The 24,761-nt window shown below is 55.2% G+C and overlaps 2 protein-coding genes across 3 annotated transcripts in view; one reads left to right on the forward strand and one right to left on the reverse strand.

The window, feature by feature from the left end:
- The first annotated feature begins 1,042 nt into the window (after positions 1-1,042).
- Garem2 (GRB2 associated regulator of MAPK1 subtype 2) lies at positions 1,043-20,220 on the forward strand. 2 transcript variants are annotated; one of them, XR_012439627.1, is made up of 7 exons: positions 1,043-1,228; positions 4,018-4,158; positions 9,048-9,178; positions 9,852-10,913; positions 12,132-12,301; positions 12,730-17,991; positions 18,110-20,220. XR_012439627.1 is itself a non-coding variant. In XM_074049328.1 (6 exons), exons 1-6 carry the CDS (start codon positions 1,117-1,119, stop codon positions 13,706-13,708), a joined length of 2,595 nt encoding a protein of 864 aa, XP_073905429.1. In that variant the 5' UTR covers positions 1,043-1,116; the 3' UTR covers positions 13,709-20,220. The 2 variants fall into 2 exon arrangements, 1 of the variants encoding a protein (XP_073905429.1); XM_074049328.1 differs by having other exon boundaries at positions 12,730-20,220.
- Hadha (hydroxyacyl-CoA dehydrogenase trifunctional multienzyme complex subunit alpha) overlaps positions 16,238-24,761 on the reverse strand; it is a 44,352-nt gene continuing 35,828 nt past the window's right edge. The window contains exons 14-20 of the mRNA XM_020162878.2: positions 22,164-22,250; positions 20,041-20,181; positions 19,558-19,626; positions 18,627-18,822; positions 17,743-17,857; positions 16,824-16,969; positions 16,238-16,736 (exon numbers count right to left, since the gene is read on the reverse strand). Coding sequence (XP_020018467.1) covers positions 16,591-16,736; positions 16,824-16,969; positions 17,743-17,857; positions 18,627-18,822; positions 19,558-19,626; positions 20,041-20,181; positions 22,164-22,250 — 900 coding nt within the window. The 3' untranslated portion in view covers positions 16,238-16,590. The remainder of the gene's footprint in view (positions 16,737-16,823; positions 16,970-17,742; positions 17,858-18,626; positions 18,823-19,557; positions 19,627-20,040; positions 20,182-22,163; positions 22,251-24,761) is intronic.

Consider the following 24,761-nt stretch of genomic DNA (forward strand, 5'->3'; position numbering starts at 1 on the left):
GTGAGCCACCCGTTTCCACTACATAGAGATTTTGGACAAGTGACCGGGAAAAGTTGTGTTCATCACATCTGGTGCCATTTCTCAGAGTTCAGACCAGATGGCAGTCACCTCAGAAAAGAGGATTTTGTGTGTACGCATGAGGGGTACTGTTTCCCGAGAACACCGAGGATGGGGACTAGAGTCAACCCTTCAAGGACCAGCCTAGCGGCCAAGGCCCACCTCTTGGTGGCCACGTATGGTCGGCCGGTCCCGCGACAGGCCTGCACCAGCCCCTGCCACCTGCAGAGGGCGCCGCAGGCACACCGAGGGCGGAGGGGGTCTCCGGGTGGGTGCGAGGTCAAGGCGACTGCAGCTTCTGGGAAGGTCTTCCCATGGGGAGCGCCGGAGCCGAGGCGGGGGTGGAAGGAAGGAGGCGATGGGGAAGGGCAGAAAAGAAGTGCAAATGAAAAGGCGAGCATGAGAGAGAAAGGACAGAGGGTCCTGGGACCACCTGAGAGGATGCCGCCGCCACCGGTCACGTGCCGAACCTCAGTTTCCTCATTGATAGAATGCACGCAAGGGTTGGTAGAACCCGGGTAACGTGGTGCCGAGAACTTGGAAAGGCGCAGGAGGGCGGAGGGGGTGGCATGGCAGTAGGTTCAAATCCTGGCTGCCACCTGTCCTCTCTGCGCCTCCAAGGGATGCGGGTTAGCGAGGCACCTTCGCTCCGCACAACTGGACACCTGGAGGCCACGGCCACTGCTAGGATCGCAGCGCTCCGGGCGACAGAGCTGGATCGGGTCCCGGGACTCGGGGAGGCCGCCGCACGCGGGGCGCCCCCAGACTCACTTGGCGGGGCAGAGGAGGCTGAGCCCCGCCGAGCCCGCGGATGTCGCTCCGGGGCTCCGTTTTCTTTCCGGTCCCCGTCCTCCGTGGCGGGCTGTCACCTGGGCGCTCCCGGGGCGCCGCGGGCGGGGGGCGGGCCTAGGAGGCGGGCGGGGCGAGGGGCGGGAGGCCGGCCACGTGACCCGCGGCGGGGTCGGGCTGCCGGGCGGAGGTGGCGGCGGCCGCGGAGCCCCGGCCGCGCGGGACTGGCCGTCGGGGCCCCGGGACGGAGGCCCCGGGGGCGCCCATGCCATGGAGAAGTTGGCGGCCGGGCTGGCCGGCTTGCGCTGGAGCATGGGCGCCTTCCCGCTCGACCTCATCGTCAGCCGCTGCCGCTTGCCCACGCTCGCCTGCCTGGGGCCAGGTACGGGGGTGTCTGGGGGAGGGGGACTGGGGTCTGCGGGGAAACCAGGACCTCCCCAGGCAGGTGCTGCGGGACCGCGGGAGGCTTCGATCCCCGCTGCCCAGCGCTGCGGGCTCCGCGCGGCTCCCGGCGCGCCTCCCCCGGGACACCCGGGGCCCACGAGCCCAGGGGCCGCCTCCTGGGCCCCGCGGACGGGGACAGGGACAGAAACCCCGGACAGGGCCCGGGACAGAGTTTTCCGGCCCCTCTGGAGGCCGCAGCGCTGCCGAGCCACGGCGCCCGCCCCGTCGGTGCGCCCCTTTCCCGCTGCCCCGCAGCCCCCGCCCGGCCGCGCCCCCCTCGGTCCCTTTGTCTCCAGCCTCTCACCTAGATCCTCCCGCGTCCCTTAGGGCTCGGTAGGTCTTCCCCCCACCGCCGCCCCCTAGTCTCTTTTGGGGACTCTTCCAGCACCCTCCTTGGGCGTCCCGGGGAGCAGTCTCCGCTGCTCAGGGCCGGGCTGGCTTCTTTCCGGAGAGGCCCGAGTGAGCGGGCCCTGTCGCCAGCCGTCCCCTCCAGGACTCCCGGCTGTCCCCCACCTCTCGTCCTACTTCTGTGCGGGGCCCAGGGGGCTCGGCTGTTCTGATGGGACCGTGCACGGGGGCCGGAAAGGGGACGCCTGGAGGCGGCGTGGAGCGAGGGGACCGCTTGGGGGAAGGGGGGCTGCTTGGCTGGGGGAGGGGCGGGAGCCGGGGCTGGCAGCCAAGCCGGGGGTTTTGTGTGTGAGAAGAATAGGGGTTTGGCCCGCGTTGGCACACTTGCTTCCCTGAATGCTAATGGGGCTCCTCTCTGCGCGGGCCGCCGGCCCCTCCTCCGACCCGCCGTGGCAAGGACTGGGCACCGCGGGCGTCAGCCGGGCCCGAGCACGCTCCGTGGGAGCATCTGTGCCCGGGCCGAAGGGCTGGGGTACCTGGCGGCTCAACTCTTGTCCCCTGGATCGTCATCGGACAGTAGGCGTGTGGCCCCAAGACTGTGCGAGTCAGCAGCAAGGCTGTGCGTCTGCTTGAGAACAAGATGTACCGCCCTAGGGTCTCCTGGCTGCTTTTCACACATCCTCTTTGACACCCCCTCTCCTGCGGGGTCTTTTCAGGGCTCTCTTTGGGTTCCCTTGACACCTTTGCCACCTCTAGCTTGTCTCCTGTTGTGCACATCATTGAAATGGTCACTTTTTTTGTCTTTCCACGGGGCACCCTTGCCTAACAAAGATTATGGACTGAATGAATGAATGAAGAATGAACGAATGAACAATGGTGAGAGGGCCCAGCTGTCTGTTTGACAGTGTGTGCCTGTGGCTCAACATCATTGGAGTGCAAATGTGTGATGAAGGCCGTGTGTCCTTGAAGGTCCCTCTGTGCCTATGCGTTTGGGAGGGACCCCTTGGTGAGACTGTGCTGTTTGGGTGACAGGCACCTGTCTCCGCTGGCTGTTTTTGGACCATTGGTGGTGACCCATAGCTGTTGGAGTGCATCTGTGTGGCTTTGTCCTGTGTCCCTATGGAAGAATGGGTGGGGCTTAGGCAAGTTATAGAGTGCAGAGTTGGGGAGAGCTTCCTTTGCCCCAGGAAGTGAGGACAGGAAGAAGGCTCAGATAACACCCTCCCTAAACACACACACACACACACACACACACACACACACACACACACACACACACACACACACTCTTCATGGAGCTCCAAACCTCAAAGTAAACCATTTCCCATTTGGTCGGCTGTCAGAAAAATTTAGTAAGTTGTGTGTTGAGGGGCTCCCAACCCCCACCCCACCACCAGCTGCAGCCAGGAGACGCCCATCAGCCTGCTGGAGGCTGGGTTGCGCCCCCCCCCCTCGCTCCCCTGGAAACCGTTGCTGGGGTTGGAGCCTCCAGCACCTCTACCCCAGCCCAGCTTTCTCCAGACTGAGCTCCCCTGCCTGTCTTCAAACCCAGCACTTCCATCCCCAGCTACTGTCACCATGACCTGAGGATGAAGGGAGGGGAGGGAAAGCCCAGGGGCAACTTTCTCCAAAATGGGGTTAGAGGTATCTGGGGGCTCTTCCCCAGTCCTTTGAGGTCCCCTGAATGCAAGAGACTGACTATGGCAGTGGGTGGAGAGGAAAAGCTCCTATAAGCCATTCTCCTGACCAGCACCACCCATGGCTCTGTGGGAGGAGTCACAGATGGGACTCACAAGAAGCGCTGCCTGTTCATTCGTCTTTGCTCCAACAAGGCCCTCCTTGCCTGGCCTGAATACTAACTTGGGGCTGAGGTTTCTGCTGGTATGACTTCACCTGGTCCTGAGGCCTAGCCCCTGTCAAGAGTAAAGTCTCCCTCACGTGACCTGGCCTGCTGCCCCCTCCCCTTGTGTGTCCCCAGATGTCCTCTGCTCAGTGCCTCAAACTTGCTCTCCCTACATCTCCAGGGGCCTGAGGGCGCCTGGAGTGCAGAGAGAGGCTGGCTGGGCTCATCCGCTGGGAGTCCCTAGCCCTAGCTTAGGCCAAGACAGCAAGTGCTCCAGCAGAAAGATGAATGAGGGTCAAGCTATGCTGCTTGCTGAGCCCCATTGGGAGTCCCAGCCCTAACAGGCACCAGTCTGACTCATAGCCCAAAGGCCACAGCTGGCAGCCTGTTTGTCCCTTGGGTATCACTGGCCTGGACAGGGATCATGGGAAGCTGTCCCCAGGCGGGGTCTTGGTGAGGAGGTCCCTCAGTCTGTTCTTTGTGTCCCTCCTGACCTTCCCCTTCCTTTCGCTCCCCTGGCCCCCTTTCCCCTCCAGGAGAGTACGCTGAGGGCGTCAGTGAACGAGACATCCTGCTCATCCACTCCTGCCGCCAGTGGACAACTGTGACAGCCCACACCCTGGAGGAGGGCCACTATGTCATCGGGCCCAAGATCGACATCCCCTTACAGTACCCAGGTGTGTCCAGCCCGGACCAGATGGCACAGAGCCTGAGGGGGCGGAGGCAGGGGGTGCTGGGGCCACAGGTAGAGATGGGGTGTGTAGGGGAAGCTGTTGGTGATCACCTTTGCTTGGAGCTGCAGGGATGAGTGAGGGAAGACATGGTTGGCAGGGTGGTGGTTACGGTTAGAGTTAGGGCCCAGTGGTCCATACCGTTCTGTGGAGCCTTAGGCTTCTGTACCTTGAGCTGGCTCATTAAGTTATTTTGTGCAAAGGGAACATCTACCGGAATCTTCTCAGTAGTGTGCATTTAAAAAATCATCGGGCATGGTGATTCATGCCTGTAATCCCAGCACTAGAGAGGCGGGAGGATTGTGAGTTCAAGGCCAGCCTGGCTACATAGCAAGATCCTGTCTCAAAAAAGAAACAAAACAAAACCCTAAAAACAAAAAATCAAAAAACCATCACTACCACCACCACCACCAAAAAACCCTTCAGAAACCAAGGAATGCTCAGGTTGATTTGTGGCTACCCACTCAGTTCTAATCCTGTTTTCCCATTTTTGTGTTAAACTCATTTTCATTCATTGACCTTATAAGTGGATGTTAAAGTTTTCGGCTTTTAAAGACTATTCTAAATGACCTACTTTTATGGTTTTCAAATGGTGTTGACAAAGGAAATTTTGTTTGAAGAAAGGCTCTGTGGATCATTTCATTTTGCACCTGATAAAACCCAGGGCCTAAGAAGGGCAGTACCTGCCCTCTGGTTGCACAGGGAAGCATGAGGGCGGGAACCCAGGTGTCTTGGGTATTCCTGTGGTATGCTAGGCATACCAGGGCTGTCCCCCACCAGGGGGAGTCTGGTGGCCCAATCCTAGAGATGCCTCCATGCAAGCCCAGGAGATACAGCTAGTGCATTCCAGACATTGGGATGGGCCTCACCATCTCCTCAACTGTGAAAACTTCCAGAGTGAGGGCTTCCAGAGCTAGCCCAGTCCTGTGGTTTTCACTGCTGTGAGACACTCCATCCCTTGGATGGGAACCCTTGGAGCTGGGGAGGCTCAAGTCTCTTCTTTGCAGGTGCCACTGCCCACCCTGGCCTGGGGTTCCCTTGAGTCAGTGGGACAAGGCTGAGGCCTTTCACAGGCTTGGGCTGTTTACAACACTCTGTGGAGTTGGTACCTCCATCTCTCCCACAGGCCATGGAAGCAGAGCAAACTGCCCCAGGCGGCTTCCTGACCTGGGGGTCTATCCTGCTTTACAAAGGCCAGGATTTCCCACTGAGAGTCTGGCATTGGCACGGGGAGAGGACCATGGGTTGGGGAAAGCTTGCGATGATAGAAATGTGACTTTGGGGACTGCAGGGGACCATTTCAACCGTGTCATTAAAACTCTGGGAAACCAAGACACAGAGTCCCCCAGGGAGCTATGTGTCCAGAGTCTCCCAGCCCTTCCCCACCCCCCTTTTTTTTTTGGTGGCCCCTGTGTGAGTGTGTACGGTGGGAGCAATGGGGCGACAGCTGGCCGGTTGGGGGTGGATGTCTTCCGCTGGGCAACTCGGCGGCCTGCGTGGGGGCGGGGAGGACCAGGGCTCGGGTTAGAGAGGAGGATCTGAGCGCAGGCTCCAGGCCGAGCGCTCCCGATGAATTAATAATGGCGCTGGGGGTGCGGCTGCCGACTGCAGACCACCGAGAGAGCCAGCGCGGCCAGGCGGGGGAGGGGAGGTCAGGGGAGGGCGGGCCCGCGCTGGGTGGGGCTGGGGCGCTGGCCGGTGACAAGAGTCTGCAGACGGCGGCCTAGCTAGCGCTCCGGGGTACCTGTCTCCTTTAAGACAGTCCCCGCGGGTACTGCTCGGGGCCCAGCGTCTTCCCCTAGCGCAGTGCCACTTCCCCAGCGCTTGGCAGGTGCGCCCTGAGCCAGCCACATAGGATGCTTCCATTTTACAGATGGGAAACCAAAGCTCAGCGATTGAATAATCAGCCCAGGGGCACAAGGCTGGTTGGTGGCAGAGCTGGGATTCATCCAGGTCTATCCGTCTCTAAAGCCTATGCGCCTATCCCCCATTTTTACAATCTTTTTTTTTCACCCCTCGCCCCCGGCGCTGGGTACCGAACTCGGGGCCTTGTGCACGCAAGGAAAGCACCCGGCCCCTGAGCGCGCTCGCCGCTCTTTGCCGAGGTCTGCTGTGGTCAGGTGTTGAGAACGACCTGCTGCAGCCCTCCCCCTCCCCCACGTTCAGGCTGAAAAGGAGATGGGCGCAGCGCATGTGTGTTCTGGGACGGCAAGGGTGGGGAAGGTCGGGAGCCAGTCCCTAGAACCATGGGGGCCCCTGCGTCTCACACTGGGGGAGGCAGGAGAGAGAGAAACATCACTCCCGGGAGGTCTCCCTTCCTTCCTCCCAGCCGTAATGACCAGCGCTGGGCGCTGAGGGGGGCGGTGCTGGGTGCCATGGTTACATCGATCTTCTCAGCCACAGCCTCCCTCCCCCCCTTAGGCCCTGACTTGGCTCCAAATCTCCCCACAGGGGGCAGCAGGCATTTCCACCCCGTGCTGGCTGCTTGTGGTTGGTGGGAGGGGGAGGGGGGATGCTCACAGTCAGATGATGGCAGATCTGGGACTCCTGCTTCCTGACTCTCTTCCCTCCCCATTTGATTCCAGCTGCCCTCTGGGCTGAAGCTTCTTCCTCCTAATGTCCCAGGAAGGTTAGGGCAGGACCAGGACTCCCCTCCCTCTCTGCTCCCAGACATGTCCCTTCCCTTTCTTGGCTCTCATTTCTCTCCCTGTTCCTAGATGTGTTCCAGTTGTGCCCTTGGCCCTCTACCTGCCTGTACCAGGGGTGTCTAAGCCATATCCTCAGGCTTTGGAGGCTCTAGGGCCCCGTCCTCCACATACAGAATTGCATGTGTTCATGCTGGGAGCACAGTGTGGGGATTTTTCCTCGGATGTGGGTCCCCAAAAGGCTGAGACCCTTGGCTTTTCTTCCTCCCTAAGCCGTTATACCTGCCCCAAAGCTGCTGAGCAGGTGTCCCTAAGATCTGGGTCCACACTAGTGGAATGTCCTGGGAGCAGCACCTAGAGGCTCTACCCTTGACCTCCCAGAATCTGCCCTACTGCACAGAATATTCTCCCTAGTTCCCGGTGTGGGTGAACACCTCTGCCATCTCCACTCTGACCGGTGTGCCATCCTCAGTCTTTCCTTCTCTACCTCCCCTCCTTCAGTCATTGAGTCTGAGGAGTCTCTCTTCCAAATGTCCCTGGCTCTGCTGAGTTTTTGCTGTTCCCTGGCTCTTCTCCAGCATTTGCTACTGCACTGTTTACCAACTGGTCTCCCTGTGTCTTAATAGAACTCAACCTGGATCAAGGTGTTTCCTTGCTCAAAACCCTCCACAGGGTCTTGTTTCTTTTCTTTTCTCTTTTGGGGGTACTGGGATTTGAACTCAGGACCCGAAACTTACTGAGCAGGTGACCTACCATTGCAGCCATGCCCCCATCCCTTTTGCTTTTAGTTTATTTTTCAGATAGGGTCTGGAACTTTTGCCTGGACCTGCCTCAAACCAAGATCCTCCTACCTCCACTTACCCAGTAGCTGGGATTATAGGCAAGTGCCACCACTCCTGGCAAGGGTCTTGTTTCCTGTAGAAAAAAGCCCTATGTTTTAGTATGGTATTGGGTATTGAGAGCTTTTCCAAACCCAGTTGTTGTCTGCTCCTCTTCCTGCAGGCAGTCATGATCTTGGGAAGGCCATCTGCTTCTGTATCCTTAAGGTGCCCAGTGATGTCCGCACACTCTGCCAGGCAGGCTTCTCCTGACCTAGAGGTCCTCTACTTCTTGTCATGAGTCTGCCTTAGCACCTGTCACATCCTGCCATCATTGGGTACTCAGTCGTACCCACTGTAAGTCTGCCTGAAGGGCAGACTGTTTACACAGTTGTCCCCTCTGAAGGGCTTTGTATAGCATACTGCTATGTAAATGTCTGTGGAATAAATAAGAGTGAGCTGTGAGGGGGTAAGCACTAGGAAGGCCACAGAAGCTGAAGTGTCACTTGCCTTTTCTCCAACTGTTCTCGCTGATCCCAGGCTCTTGCTACTGTCTGAAGCCTGGGAAGAGACCATCGCTTCTATGCCACGGTGATTCTCAGCCTGGCTTTGTGCTCACACATGGCCAGTGAGGTGAGGCGGTTTACATTCAGTGTCCGCTTCATGGCTCACCCTCACTTCTGTAAAGTCTGTGTTTGCTGAATCAGCCAAACCATGGCTGGTCCCAGGTTAGGAAGCCTCTTCTGACACAGGTGGCTTTGTGGGATCAGGTCAGAGGCAAAGTGGAATTGGATGTTGGCCCATGGTAAGGTCTGGGAACAGAACTGGAGGCAGAGAGGCTCTACCTGGTCCTTGGAGGCTTGGGGCTGGGCCCTTCTCTGCCTAGGGCATCGATGTGGATCAGTTGCACAGAAGGCCAGAGCCAGGCAGGGCCCAAGCTTACCTGTCCTGGCCTCCTCTTTCCCAGGGAGGAAAGAGACTTGTCTGGGGTCCCAGCTCATGAAGGGCTGAGCTGCAACCAAGCTAGGAGCCAGCATCCCTGACACTACACCCATGCTTGAGCAGCGGCCAGCTGTGTGTCCAAGCACTTGGGGCCAAGCTGTCGTAGGGTGTCTCTGGACAGGCAGCGCAGCCTCACTGCATAAGCTGTCTGTAGGGTGATGGCTGGCTGCGTTGCTCCCTTCCATGAGGCCTGAGCCAGATAGCCAGTCCTTGCACCCATGTGAGTGCACACCTGCCCTTCTGCCCACCTGAGTTCCAGAGGGGTTGGCTGAGATGAGGGTAGCAAGAAGTCAAGCCATGGGGGCCCTTGAGCTGCAAGCTAGGCCCACAGCATGCAGGCCCTCCCAGCATCCCATGTCCCCCTGTGCAGGGAAGTTCAAGCTCCTGGAACAGGCCCGGGACGTGCGGGAGCCAGTGAGGTACTTCAGCAGTGTGGAGGAGGTGGCCAGTGTCTTCCCTGACCGGATCTTTGTGATGGAAGCCATCACCTTCAGTGTCAAGGTCAGTCCTTCCAGCACCAGACACCGTGTCCTTAAACAGCCCCTTCTCTCAGTAACCCTCAGGGTCCAGAATGAGAAGTCTCTAGAAGGAATCCCTTGAGGGCCTTTGGTACAATCAGCCAAGGTCAGAAGAGCAGGGGTGTAGGACCTACTGGGCTGAAGGACTTTCTGGGTAAGGCCCTGATTGGAGACCATTCTGAGTGGCCTATCCTGGCACTCTCACTGCCCCAGCATGCATTGGTGTGTGTTGGGGGGATGGGGGAGTGAGCTCAAGGTGTAACATAGTGCCTTACTGTTTACAAGCCCTTTTATTTATTTATTTAGCATCAGTTCATTTCTTTTCACAGTAGATGCGGATGGGTGGGGCATTTTCATCACTCAAGTAGTCGTCGATGTAATAAAATTTATCATTGTTGAATGCTTTCACAGCACCTCCCTACGAATCACCTATCACATAACCAAGGCCCAGAGGCAACCCACTGAGGGCTGCACAACTGTCACAGGGCCTTTCCAGGTTGAGTGTCCTGGCTCGCAGTTCAGCACTCTTGACCTGGTGTCAGGCCTGGGAGGGCTGAAGAGGGCTGCCCATCTGCCCTGGACAGCCCGGCGGGACCGGTGTGTGGCGTTCCTTGGGACTTCCTGGCTGAGGCGTCCCCTGTCTCTGGGATCTCCAGGTGGTGTCGGGCGAGTTCAGCGAGGACAGCGAGGTGTACAACTTCACGCTGCACGCGGGCGATGAGCTCACGCTCATGGGCCAGGCGGAGATTTTGTGCGCCAAGACCACCAAGGAGCGCTCGCGCTTCACCACGCTGCTGCGCAAGCTGGGCCGCGCGGGGGCGCTGGCCGGGGTGGGCGGCCCCGGGGCGGCGGGGACCGCGGGTGGCGGCGGCGGGGGCGCCCGGCCCATCAAAGGCAAGATGCCGTGCCTCATCTGCATGAACCACCGCACCAACGAGAGCCTGAGCCTGCCCTTCCAGTGCCAGGGCCGCTTCAGCACGCGGAGCCCGCTGGAGCTGCAGATGCAGGAGGGCGAGCACACGGTGCGCGCCATCATCGAGCGCGTGCGGCTGCCGGTGAACGTGCTGGTGCCCAGCCGGCCGCCGCGCAACCCCTACGACCTGCACCCGGTGCGGGAGGGCCACTGCTACAAGCTGGTCAGCATCATCTCCAAGACCGTGGTGCTTGGGCTGGCGCTGCGTCGCGAGGGTCCCGCGCCGCTGCACTTCCTGCTGCTCACCGACACGCCGCGCTTCGCGCTGCCGCAGGGCCTGCTGGCCGGGGACCCGCGCGTCGAGCGCCTGGTGCGCGACAGCGCCTCCTACTGCCGCGAGCGCTTCGACCCGGACGAGTACTCCACGGCCGTGCGCGAGGCGCCCGCCGAGCTCGCCGACGACTGTGCCAGCCCGCGCCGCGCGCGCCTCTGCCTGCCGGCGCCGCGCGCCCCCGCGCCTGGTCCGCTTGGCCTGGCCCTGCCCGCGCCCGCGCCCGCGCTCGCGCCCGCCAGCGACGGCGATCAGGAGTACGTGAGCCCCGACTGGGCCGGCGCGCCCGAGCCCGCCGCGCCGCCCGCCGAGATCCCCTACGAGGAGCTGTGGGCGCACCAGGCGCCCGAGAGCGTCGCCGAGGCCCGCGCCCGGCGGTCGCCAGGGCCCGACCTCATCTCCTTTGCGGCAGCCGGGCCACCGCGGCGCGAGCCCGAGGCGCCACCACCTCCCGTCCCTCCCAAATCCGAGGCGGTGAGTGGGCGCGCTGGGGCTCCATCCTCAGGGGAAAATGGCCCGCTGTTAGGGGGTTCGTAAAGCCCCGGCGCCTGGTACGTCTGGCAGCCGTTGGCAGAGGAAGCGGAGAGGGAAAAGGGCAAACACACAAGAGCACTTATAGGGGTACCCGTGGGGGTGGCGGCATAGGCAGTTCTGAGGGCACAGAATTTGGGGTGAGCGCAGATCCAGCGTTACCCACAGTTCCACAGAAGTCCTGTAAGTTGTCCAGTGAAAAGAAGGTTCCGTGGTAAGTTTAGAAGATGGTGAGTGTGATTCCAGCGCTCCCTCTCCTATTTTGGAGTTAGAGCCCTGGTTCTTAAAGGCGCTGAGAAATCCTGCACTAAGGACACCTGCCCATATTTAAATTTTTTTTTTCTCAAAGCATTTTTGTTGTCGGGCACCGGTGGCTCACGCTTGTAATTCTAGCTACTCAGGAGATCGGATTAGGAGGATCACAGTTTGAAACCAGTTTGGGAGACCCTATCTAGAAAAAAGCCCATCACATAAAAGGGATGGAGTGGCTCAAGGTGTAGGCCCTGAGTTAAAGCCCCAGTACCACACACACACACACACACACACACACACACAACGAAAAGAAAAAAAAAGCATTTTTATTGGCACACATTAGTTTACCGGAATTCATTGTGGCATTTCTGAATGTGCTTACATCGTCCATTGATTAGGTTCGCACCTCCACCATCTCCCCCCATCCTCTCTACCCACCAAGAAGCTGTTTATCTTTAACCGTTATATTCATCCACGGGACACTTCCCCTCCCCACAACACTATTAACACCCCAGGGAGCCCATTTTGGGGTCCTTGACCTATAAGGAAGGGATCCAGGTAACAAATCCTGTTCCTTCTTTGTCCCCTCTGTCACACCGTTTTCCTCTTCTTTCCTTTTCCTTGGGGGAAGGAAGATTCCTGCTTGTCTGATTGTTTTTGATCCACTTAATTCATAATGGATTTCCAGGGGAATAGGAGACTGTGTTGTAGGCAGAGTGCAGTGGGTGAAACAAGCTGGAGAAGGGGTGGGGAGTGGTTGGGTGGACAGTTAGGGTGTCAGGCCAGGCAACCTCCTAGCAAAGTGGGGCAAAGTGGCTGTCACAGGGACCTCTTGCCTAGCTGCTTAGGACGGGAAGCAGCTGGACAAGAGCTGCCCTGGACAGTGGAGTCATGGCCCTCTGCCTGCAGGTGAAGGAGGAGTGCCGCCTGCTCAACGCCCCTCCAGTGCCTCCCCGGGGTGGTAGTGGTGGTGGCATGCTCTCAGGCAGCCCCCCTGTGCCACCCCGCTTCCCCAAGCTGCAGCCTGTCCACTCTCCCAGCTCCAGCCTCTCCTACTACTCCTCTGGGCTTCAGGATGGGTGAGTCTCTCCCTGGTCCTGGTTGTGCAATTGCACCAGGGGGTGGGTGTTGAAGATGAGGGTTCCAGTCTGGAAGGTCCCCAGGGTGCAGACCCTGTGCGGTCCTTCCTTACCTCTCCTGACTTCCTAAGGGATGAGGATGGAGTGGGAGCCTGGCACTGGCTCCGTCTGCACTGGGACTGGCTGTAGAACAGGCAGCTCTTACTGAATTTAGGGTAGCTTGTTTCCTCCTTGTGTTTTCTGACCTGGATCAGGGAGGCAGAAAGAAAGAACAGGGCTGCCATAGAGCATCTCGGGCCTCGGAGCTGGCATACTGGCTAGTATTGTCGAGACAAGAGTGGTGGCCTCCCGGTCCTGACTGAGCCATGCGGTGCTGCTCTGTCCCTTCCCAGGCTCTGCCTTACCTGTCTGTCTGTCTGTGTTCACAGGGCAGGTTCCCGCAGTGGCAGTGGGTCCCCGTCACCAGACGCCTACTCCCTCTACTGCTATCCCTGCACCTGGGGAGACTGTAAGGCAGTTGAGTCCTCTAGTCGCCCGCCGCCGGGACCCCTGCCCTCCACAACCACACAGCCCAGCCAGGCCTCTCGGGCCCTTGCAGAGCCCCTGAGCGGTCGGGCCACTTCCCTCTTGGGGGCTGACACCCCAGTCAAGACCTACCATGGCTGCCCGCCCCTGTTCAAGCCCTCCCACCCCCAGAAACGCTTTGCTCCCTTTGGGGCTCTGAACCCCTTCTCTGGGCCTGCCTACCCTTCTGGCTGTCCTGTGGCCTCCTCTTCTGGGCCCCCACCCTCCTCAGGTGCCCTGGCTACCTCTAGCCCCACACATTCCCCAGGCCCGGCCTTGCAGGCCCAGGCCTGCTCAGCTGCTCCACCCTCCTCTCCATTGTCCTCTGAGTGGCAGGAGCCAGCACTGGAACCCTTGGACCCCTCTGAGCTGGGGCAGGCCAGTTCTCCTGAACCAGAGCTGCTGCGCTGTCAGGAGCCCAGAGCCATGGGGGCGCCTGGGCCTGGACCCCACCTTTCACCACTTGGTCCCCCCAAGGCCTTTGAGCCCGAAGGTTTGGTGCTGAGGCAGGTCCCCACTCCTCTGTCACCAGCTGCCCTGCAGGGGCCTGAGGCAGGAGGAGGCCGAGTCTTTCTCACCCAAGGGCCTCCTGCTAGTCCCCGGGACACCTGCTCCTGGCAGCCCCCCGCGGACCTGTCTGCACTCTCCCTGGAGGAGGTCTCTCGCAGTCTGCGCTTCATCGGGCTCTCAGAGGATGTGGTGAGCTTCTTTGCCCGGGAGCGCATAGATGGCAGCATCTTTGTGCAGCTCAGTGAGGACATCCTGGCCGACGACTTCCACCTCACCAAGCTGCAGGTCAAGAAGATCATGCAGTTCATCAAGGGCTGGCGGCCCAAGATCTGAACCTCCCAGCCTGCAGCTGCCCAACTGGCACAGCCGCGGCGCCGCCTCAGAGGCCCCGGGGACCATGGGTGGGTCTGCTGGGGGCAGCACTCTGAGAGTGGCAGGTCCTGCTTGTGGGAGGACCTGCTGAGACTGAGGCTCAGCAGCCACTCAGATCCAGAGGAGACAAGCTGGGAAATGTGGTCCTCCGGGCTTGGACCCTGCAGGGGGACGTCTTGCCTTCAAGCAGAACACCTGAGGAGGGGCTGGAGGCACGGCTGTGCACCTGGCCTGGTCAGGGGTTTGCTGCGATTCCCACAGAGGGGTGGTGGTGTGTATGTCTAAAGGTGTCCTTTGGGGTGGCAGAACACCTTCCTGTCTCACTGAAGCCCTTCACAGACACCCACATTTCTCAACCCTGTAGGCTCAGGTTAGTGACAGGGAAGATGGCCTGTGACTTACGCACAAATTCCCCAAGTGCCCTCTCTTTTGTGCTCTGTGGGCTTTGGGCCTGCAGCTGCCCAGGGTCAGGGGTACTGTTCGTGTCAGAGGGATACCCTTCCTTCCTTCTGCTCCCCCGTGATTAGGTGCCTGGACCCTAGCACAGCTGAATCGATTGTAGACCCTTGTCACACAGCACCTTAGAGGATCCACCTCTGGGCTCTGGTTGGTGGGTGGTGACTTAGGAAGCACAGCTTTTCTGTTGGCCTAGAGAGTTAGGAAGGCGGGGGCTCCCCAGCGTCACCAGGGCCTAGCTTCTGCTCAGACTTTGTCACATCTAGCCATCTGACCTGTCCAGTGGGGTGCAGTCTCCGAAGATAGGGAGAGCAGGTAGATTTAGGTCACCTGCTCCTTATTCTAGAAGCAAACAGTGGTCAGTCGCCCTCGCCGAGCCAGTCTCCTGGCCTCAGCATTTGGCTGTGATGGACATTTGATGGCCTTGGATTCTGGCACTGGCACAGGAGGACGCAGGTGGGAGACGGGAGGGAAAACCACCTTTGGATCCTGAGCGCAGTCCTGCAAAGTTCCTTGTTTCAGAGCAGATCTGTGTGTCCTTCAGTCCTGAACACGGCATCCTGGGTGGCACCCGGAGCTCTGGTCATTGTGTATAAGCCCCACCCCACCAATCTTCCCCAAGGCCCCAAACTAGAGCCACACCACCTCTCATGCCCACCGGTGTAGGGCCCAGAGGTGGCAGCCTTCTCTTTTGCCTTACCTGGTCTGCCTAGATATTTATTTCCCGTGGTTTTCTTATGAGTTGCTAAGCCTTGCTTGTGCCTGGGCCCCAATCAGGGAGGGAATCAAGAGTCGAGCACAAAAACTGATGCTGCGACATTTGTTTTTCTCACTGGTCATTTAATGAATCTCCAAGGACTAGGGAAATAAACACTAGGCCACTGAAGAATCATGCGAGTGGAATTCTGGATGTCACCAGCATTCATTTGGAGGGCTATGAGGACCAGGGGCACAGTATGTATGTCTCCAAGAAGGAGAGGGCTTTGGGATGGTCTCCGGAGGCAGATGGCAGCAGCCCTCCCTTGTGAGAGCCCTCACTAGCCCCAACCCTAGAAGTCAAAGCTCAGTGCCACCAGCTGGGGTGCAGGCTTAACTTATGCACTGTACATGCCTGACTTGAGGCACTTCGGTTCCCCACATGTAGACACCTGGTCATGGCCATGGTGCAGAAATCAGATCTCTGCCTTCTCCTATCTGAAAAGCCCAACTCCAGAGCAAAGCCTTCTGCCTGCCAGTCCCAAACCAGAGCTGGGGCCAGGGAGATACCTGAAAGTACCTGCAAGTGGAGCAGAGGCATGAGTCACGGGTACTATCTGAATTTGCCATGCAAAGTGTGATGGGACTTGAATTAGGATTCCACACACACTCGGTGACTCAATGTGGATCTTTCTGCCAGACCCAGTTAGGAGCCCAGTGCTGTTTTACTGGATGGGCACTGCTTCTGTCAGAACAAGTAGGAGAACTCTGCACACCAGGGGCTGGGGGTTGGGAAAGGCTGAGGTCACAGCAGAGTGTGGGGGTTAGGGCTGGATCCCAGGCTTTGCATGCTTCTCACCGCCTCGTCCCCTCATCACCTTCATCCCCTCATTCTGGCACAGGAACCCTTCCTTCATCTCCTTGCTCTGGGGCAGGCACGATGTGCTGGATTCCAGAGCATCAGAGAAATGTTACCCCTCTGCTTAACACCACTGTTCCCACGAACATCCCGAGAAGCACACATGCACAAGGACCGCCAAGAAAACATCGGGTACAGTGGAGCAGTGAGGAAAGCCAGTTTGGGGAGAAATGTCTTTCAGCCCTGTCTCTTGGTTCTTACTGCTCTCAGTCACCAGGCCCACTTCCCCGTGGTAAGCAGTCCAGCCAAAGCACATGAGCCATTACGCTTAAGAGGGCACAGAAAGTCCCACTTTCTGGCATCACAGTCTCTCTGAAGCTGCTGCTTACAGCTTTCCCAACATGTTCCTCCAAGGGCCCGGGGCTTTACTCCTGAAGGAGGGACTTAAACCAGAAGGGCAAAGATGGAAGAGAACGAACTAAGCGGCAGACGATAGTTTTGTTTTTATTGTTAATCCTGTGTTTGGCTGGGTGTTTTCCTGGGAGGAACAGGCAACAGAGCCAGGTGGCTCTTAGCTGCTGCTTTGGGCCTTGAGGCTTATTAAAGGAGCAACAGTGGGTTCTACCTTCCATCATGAAGTACAAACTAATTCACAGTCAGACTTCACCAAAAGGGAGAAATGGTCAGGGCTGAAGGCACTTTAGTCAAGTAGCAAACCCAAGGCCAGACTTGGTCTTCCTCTGCTTCCTGATACACATAGGCAGCACTGAGGGAGAAGCAGCGCTGCCAGCAGCGGGTTAGTGCATGGATGGGGCAGTGTGCGAGGGCCTATTCACTGGTAGAACTTCTTGCTGGAGCTGTTCGCATGGTCAAGGAGCAGCTGGCATGGGGTGAACTGTTTTCCATAGACAGCCTCATACTTCCGGAGCCGGTCCACTACCTTCTGAGCTCCATACAGGTCCACAAAGCGGAAGGGTCCTGAGTGGAGAAACAGGACTTTGTTGAAGAAGACAGCAACAAGAGCACTAGGACAAAGCAAGCTGACCTCCCAGCCCGCAGACCAACCTCCAAGACAAGGTGGGAAGCCGAGCCCAAAGACTGCTCCGATGTCTCCCTCTGCAGGTGTGGCCAAGATCCCTTCTTGCAGGCACAGGACTGCCTCATTCACAAATCTTGTCACCACGCGGTACTGAATGTCTTCATCAGAGGAGCTGCCAACAGGAAGGGAAACTTAGCAAGGGGGAGAACAGGGAAGCAAGTGGGCTGAGGTGCAGGAATGTGGCGAGGTAGGGCTGGGGAGCCCCACGGCCCTTCTCCCGGTTTGCAGAGAAGAGGTAGCCCAGGAGGCCCAGCATTTCCCTTGGACTCGGGGTGTTACTTGTTCTAAGTGACGTGAAGCTGAACACCCACAGCAAGGCCTAGCACAGAATTTTTCTTTTTTCTGCAGCACTGGGGCTTGAACTCAGGGCCTCATGCTTGCTAGGCAGGGGCTCTACTGCTTGAGCCCCTCTGACAGCCGTAAAGGCCCAGTATTTCTTGACGTTACCAACTGCTAGGGGCACACAAATGGCCATAAAGAGCTGGGAGAGAGAAGAGGCCGGGATAATGTGTCCTCCAGCTGCTCTCTGGGAAGTTCACAGGCCCTGCCCTCGTTCACCTTGATGCCTGCAAGACGAAGGGCAAAGCAAGGGATTCAGGATCAGAAAGAAAATGGAAAGAAGCTGGGCGCTGGTGGCTCATGCCTGTAATCCTAGCTGCTCAGGGGGCAGAGATCAGAAAGATCATGGCTCAAAGCCAGCTTGGGCAAATAGTTCATGAGACCCTATCTGGAAAACACCCTTCACAAAAACAGGGGTGGTGGAGTGGCTCAAGGTGAAGGCCCTGAGTTCAAGCCCCAGTACCACAAAAAAAAAAAGAGGCCAGGGAGTTTGGGCTTCCACAAAAACATCCATTTCCATACCACTGGCTACTCAAATTGACTTACACTTCAGGCTTAACAGGCAGCTTCAGACTTGCCAAGATACTGTCCATGTCAGAATTCAAACTCTTGTTCTTTGAGCCCTCCTGATAGATGTAAAAGCCCTTCCCAGACTTGCGACCTAAAAGAAGCAAGAAGAAGCAGAGTTACTACTTGTTCTTTCAGTCCTGGTGAAGTCCTGTCTCCACTGGCTGCTGTGAAGCTCTCGTCTCTGCTCTGCACTCCTGAGCACGTGGATCTAGTCAACTTGAGCAGGTTAGTCCTCATCAGAAGAGATGGCAGAGAACGAATGAAGCTCTTGTGCTTTCGGTGCTTGGGAGTCTGAGTGTCTGGATGAGAAAGGTCACTCTGGTGAATTTTAATGTCCACACAGGCAACACCAGGCCCTAAGAGTGATTTTGCTGCTATTCTGCTGTGAGAGAAAGCCATCTCTCTGTGCCTTCAATTGTGTGCTCTGAATGGAAGTGCAGGCAACATGGTAAAGTTGGGGGTATAGAACTTGTCTTTACAGTTTCAGGACTTAGGCAGGATGGACAGGCTTGTCTATATGGCATAATTTGAACTTGGTAATGGTAGAAGCTCAAAAGCCTAGAGCTCTGCCTTTGTCTATAAACCATAGGCCTAGTCTGAGGATGGTCTTATGAAACCTTATTGTTTTTGTTTTGAGACAAGATCTTGCTGTATAGTCCAGGCTGGCCTCAAACTTATATTCCTCATTCCTTGGCCTCCCAAATGCTGTGATTACAGTCATGTACCACCATGCTTGGCTGAAATCCTTTTTGAAACTCTCTGTTACTAGGGCTCTGTGTTTAGGAAGCACTCTGGTTCTAGGAAGCTGCTCAGAACTTTGTAATAACGGTGCTTAGTCATGTCTTCTTGTGGCTACTCACCCAGAAAGCCCTTGGACACCATCTGTTTTAGCAGTTCTACATTTCCACCTCCAAACCGCTCCCCAAAGGCTTTGCCTAGGTCTTCTGCCACGTGTTGTGCTACGTCCACACCAACTTCATCTGCTAGGGTTGCAGCACCCACAGGAAAGCCAAAGCCTGTGGTCAGGGAATCCAGCTTCTTAGGGTCAACTCCTTCCTGAACAGGAAGTGAAGCAGGGGCTTCAGGGAAAGGCCATCAGACACCCCCCATCCCAGAATGGCTCCCATACTAGCCCCCAGACATTTCTCTTCTGGGCACCCCCTGGCCAGGCCCAGCACAAATGGAAGGTCTGAAACTTCTTTATAGCACTCTGAGGAAGTCAGAATGAACAAATTATTCATTTCCTTCTTGTTTACAACTCTGAATCTCAGTACTAAGGAGATGCCCTGGCTGACAGGGCTGAGAGCACCATGTCTGAAAGAAGAGCCACCAGTAGCCAAGGAACAGTGCTGCAGAGTGCTAGGATCGCTGCGTCAGGGAAAGTGCCCAGCAAGGAGGATCCCCCTTCTTTCCCACAAGGGAATGGCCTGGATGGCCACAGGAAGGGTCTGCATGGCAGAGCAGATGCAGCACCAGTCAGACCAAGTGGGCTCTATCCTGGAAGGTCCCTACCCAAGAGGGGATATGCAGAGCAGCCTATGGAGCTTGCTGGGGCTCAGGCTCACTGAGCAGTGAGGCGCTAAGAGAGAAGAGTTAACATTTTGCCAGCCAGTGCAGCTCCAGCTCCATGACTTCCCATTCCTGTGCAGGGAGGGAGGCACACAAGGGCCCTTCTCGAAGGAGTTAATTGTATTTGGTGGAGGCTTAGTTCTTCCTTGTCTTGATGCCTTCAGTTTGGAGGACCAAGTAAAAGATTCAAAGAGGCCTCATACTCCACACAGCAACACCCACCTGGAGGATTCGTATGACTTCAGACATCATGGGTGCAAGACACCGGGTGGTGTAGAAGCCAGGTCCATCCTGCCAATGGAGAGAAGATGAGCTCACTGGCTCCTTTGGCTGGTTCTACCTGTGTCTGAAACCAGCTTCCTTTTCTAGACGTCATTTCAAAGTTTGAGATGATTTAATAGCTTGATCAGAATGCATTATATTAAAATGCAGAGGAAGCCTTCCTGGCTAGTCTGGCACAGCAGACAAGCTCATAATCACCTCCAAGGTCTGGAAATGGTGAGGAGAACCCTGCCATATCCCCAACGCTCCCCATGCCCACTTCAACACAGTGGTAGAGTCAATACCAGTGCCCAACCTAGAGATGGCCAATGGACAGCATCATCAGAAGTTGATGTATTTGCCCCAGAAGAGTTATAAATGAGCCAGGAGGTTCAAGGAGTCTCTTTAGAACGTTTTGAAATCCATTGCTGTTGTGGCTCTTACCTTAACCACAATGATGACCTTCCCCTGCTTGAGACCAATGGCTACAGCGGAAGCAGTCGTGTCCTTGGATGTCTTCTCTGTTGTGATGATTTCCAGCAGCTGCATCTTGTCCACAGGAGAGAAGTAGTGCATGCCAATCACCTGGCAAGGGGAGCCAAAACCGGCAGATTTATGAATGCTCATGAAGGAACCTAATACCTTCATCTCTTTTGCTAGGAAACAATGCTGAGAAAGGCAGCCGGGACACAGCAGCACTGCTGACACAGTCTAGTGTCTAGTGGTTTGGCTCTGTGGATCTCTGATGACAAGCTCATTATGTTCAGGGTGAATCCTCTTCCATTTGCTTCTAAGGACACTGGACCCTGCTAACAATCAGTGCCAAAGTCACAGCTAAAGGACAAACTAGATTTATTGGGGAAGAACAAATGAAGATTCTATTCATAGTAATGATGCTGATGGTTTAGGTGAAACAGTCCACTTTTTTGGGGGAAGGGAAAGGCAGGAGAATTAGTTAATGTGCTGGCTGACAGAGCTGTATTGGCATCTTGCACAGATTGGTCTCACCAACAGAATACCAGGTTGAAAGAACACTTTCCAGCACTCAAATGCACTGAAGACAGCAAATTACAGATTCTCACAGTGTGACTCCTGGACCCGTCAGCGTCAGCATCACCTGGGAATGAGGGAACTATGGATTCTTAGGCCCACCCAGCCCACATACCATTGGGTAATACACAGACCAACTAAGTGTTATATTTAACTTACCAACCCAAAGGTGGCTGTAACCCCTCCACTGTACTTTTACCTAGGTCTGAAGCATTTAGCACCTGGTTCAGACTCAGTAACCCCAAGCAACAAGAACTTGCCTTTGCTGATGTTTAACTTCTACACAATAAAATGTCTCACTGTGCCCAGTGAGTTCTGATACACCCTGTGACCACTACCCCAAGCACAATGCATTAGATTGCTCAGAAAGTTGTGCCGAAGGTGACCACTCAACCTGGACTTTTGGACTTCCCTAGTTATAGCACCAAATGTCCTGTGTTCTAGGAGAGCCCTCAATCCAGGGGAAACTGAGACAGCTGGTCCTCCTACTCATGTCCCGTGTCCTTACTTTGATATGAACAACCTAGGGCACAGGAGGCTTAGGCTGCAGTGTGCTGCTTGCTGAACTGCATGAGGACCAGGGGAGCTTGGATCAAATCAACACTGGATTCTCCTGTGCTGAGCAGTGTGACAGGGAAGACTGTCCTACAGTCTGAAAATAGCCTTTATACTGTTTTGGTTCTTCCCTCAGGGTCTGACTACAGGCTGCCACCTCTCCCTTTGACCTTTCTGCTGTCATCCCTGAACTGACCCTATTACCTCGACTCTGCTGTGAGCTAGGAGACTAGATTATCCCGTAGTAGCTAGCGTAGAGTAGGAAGAAACAGGCTTGAGTGTTTTTGGTCTAGAATGATTAGCAATTTCAGCTGCTTAAAGTTCGTTTTTCATTTTCTGCCTACGTCTGGCTGGTTCTGGTTAGCTGAGGCAACTTGTCTTCTCCAGATAAGTGAGGTGTTTTATTTCTCCTTATGATTGCACTTTCCTTCAATTACTCTGACTGAGCAAAGGCAGCTTTCTGGGCATCATTCCAAATGCTCACTGGAAATGCTTCTGCACCCAGCCCTTGCATGCTGTGGTTGCAGTAGCAGGTCTAAGCGAGTCCCTAGGTTCCTCACCCCCGATCCTCTACTCCTGGATCTGGAGTTGGAACTTTACCCATTCTAGACAGCCACCAGACTCTGCTCTGAGCCGAACAGATATTCTGAAGCAGCTCTTCTTGTTTTAGGCCCTCTCCTTTAATAATACGTAATTGTAGGATAAAGGTAGGTTTTATACTGTGCACTTGAAAAGTAATACCCAGTGGGGATACACATCACCTAGCAAAGTGCATTTGAGTTTGATCCCACTTATTCTTGCATTTATGGGTTATGGTAGTGGCTTTCCTGTGCCAGTTTCTGGGGATCACACCTATCTACTTCACATACCATACTGGTCCTTTCTTTCTTGGTATTCTAAGCTTTCCTCAGTGAGCCTGAAGCAGTAAAACATTTTGGGGTTTTTCTCTGTTCAGAGTTTACCTTCTCAGGTCTTTTGCTGACAGCAGCGATTTCATTGATTGGGAGAGCAGATGTGTTGCTGGCAAAGACACAGTGATCTGGAGCCACCTGCAGGGAAAACACTCAACAATGTGCCAAGAGTGACACCTGGCCCAGCCCACCCTCCCCACAACAGCACACCACACATTTATGGGTCACCTCAGTGCTTCTTGCTGGGGAATGTCCTGACCTTGTTCTCTTTCCAATTCAGCCTTCCTCTAGTTTGGTCTATCATAAGGGCAGCTAATCCAGGCACTTGGTGAAACACCAGGCCTTAGTAAACACGGAAAAGATGGAGCGGAATCATGTTGCATTTCAAAACCCAGCCTGGGTATCAACCCTGCTTCTTGTTTGGATGTGCCCTCAAGTCTGACAGCCTATGAGCCCCACAGCCCTACCCTTCACCTTTGAAGGAATGACCTGTACCATGTGTGCTTATCTCCTTCTATACAGCATTACTAAAAGGCAGTATACCACCATCATTACATCTATAGCCTGTGAATCGGACTATTAGCTTTCTCAGCCTAGGGAATAGCCTCCACTGCAGACTGTGGCAGCATTCTGTCTGTGATTCCAACTTATTGATGTGTTTTTTCAGATGTGAGGGTAAAAAACACAGAACGCACAAATCTGGGACAGGCCAAAGCAAAACGCCAGATACAAAAATCAAGGCTGAAAATACATTCAACACACTGAAAAACTGAGTATAAAATGCCATCAATTATGCTGGAGATAAGCTAAAGCAATGCATTCCTCCCTCCTGTACTTCCACACTGGGGTTTGAACACAGGGCCTCACACTTGCTGTTACTGCTCAAGCCACTGTGTCAGCTCTCCACACAGTTTTTCATTTTCTAAATACAGATCTGTTCTGGACTTTACTCTTCCTCCTCTTTGGAATGACTTTGTGGACTACTTCCTGGCTTCCACGATGTCACTAGTTTCAATAGAGGCATCTTAGGTGCTGTGTAAACATCTTTCTACCTGAAGCTGGTATTTCTCTCCTAATGTCTGCTAAGATTCCACGATTCCCTGCGTGCTTTCTCCTGGTTCTTCCCCTTGCCATACCACAGGCTCATACAGTCCCTGGTCTTTTTCCTGCTGTTTCCCTCCAGCTCTGCCTCTTCTCTCTGCAGCTTTTGTCTTCACCGGACCTGTCCTTAGCCACCTTCTCTATGATTCTTCTCTTTTCCTTGACCCTGGCTTCCTGGCTTCTAAAACGAACACACTTTTCTCCATTCTGAAGCTCTTCAATCCGGATTTCATCAGGCTATATCCTGTCCTGGTCGGTTAAGTGCTCTTGGCTTCACCATGGCTTAGCCATGCCCTCCGAGCCCTGGGAACATCATCTGAGTCTCTAACTTGAGGAGCCATTTAGCACTGATGGGACACAAATCTACCAAGCTCTTCTGAATTTTCTGCCTAGAGAAAAAGACTCTGGATGTGTCTCCCATGGAGGATCTGCCCCCAGTGTGGCAACTTCTCTTTAGCTTCTAAACCTCCATAGGTCTGTCTTTAGCTGACCAGGGCTGTCCCCACATGGAAGGGCTTTGTCACAGTCAGCTGCTGCAGACACCAGCATATGGCCACATTAGGACCACTTCCTGCCACCATGCTTGGATCTCCTTTGTGTGGATCTTTCTTTTTGGCACCCACTTTTATGTGCTGGCTTTGTTCATGTTGTCACATCTCAAGAACTGGCTGTACAGCAGTTGGGAGCAGATCAAAGCATTTCCACAGAACAAGCATCTGAATCCTGCTCAGAGAAGCCATCTTACTGCCTTCCTCTGCTGTCTAGACCTGCAGAGTTTGCTCATGGCTTGAAGCCAACCAAAAAAATCCCAACACACCTGGATCTCCCATGTTTGGTGGCTGACCTCCCACAGGGGTAAGGCTAATGAATGCTGCACTTAGGGGAGTAAGCTACTACTTTTCTCCACTTAGGATTTACACTTGACCTTTCTAGCATATATAGTATACATGAGCTCACATAAACTTACGTTTGGAAATGAACAGTCCTGGACAAACAACTACAGTTGCCTTTCTTTTTCTTTATCCTTCTTTCTTTTCTTTTTTGTTTTATTTTATTTATTTATTCACTTATTTTAGTGGTATTCAGGGTTGATTAGGGCCTTGTGTTTGCTTTTAGTTATTCTTCACATAGCATCACACAATGGACCACGAGCATCCTGTTTATACTTCTTGTGTAGCTAGGAAGACAGGCACACACCAACATTCCCAGCTATTGGTTGAGAAGAGGTCTCAGTAACTTTTTTGTCCAGGCTGGCCTCAAACTATGAGCCTCCCAATCACTGCCTCCTGAGTAGCTGTGATTAACAGGCATGAGCCACCACACCTGGCTTTCTTCCTTTCTTTTTTCCCTCTCCTCCCCTCTATCCTTTCCTTCCTTCCTTTGTCCCTCCCTCCCTCCCTTCTTTCCTCCCTTCCTTACAGCAGGGTCTCACTACACAGCCCACTTTCAATCCTCCTTTCTTTGCCTCCTGAGTGCTGGGATTATAAGTATGCACCACCACACCTGGCAGAACCATGAATTTCCTATCATTCCTTTAAAAAAACCCTA

The sequence above is a fragment of the Castor canadensis genome, chromosome 12 (genome assembly GCF_047511655.1).
Source record: "Castor canadensis chromosome 12, mCasCan1.hap1v2, whole genome shotgun sequence".
Classification (NCBI taxonomy): Eukaryota; Metazoa; Chordata; class Mammalia; order Rodentia; family Castoridae; genus Castor; species Castor canadensis.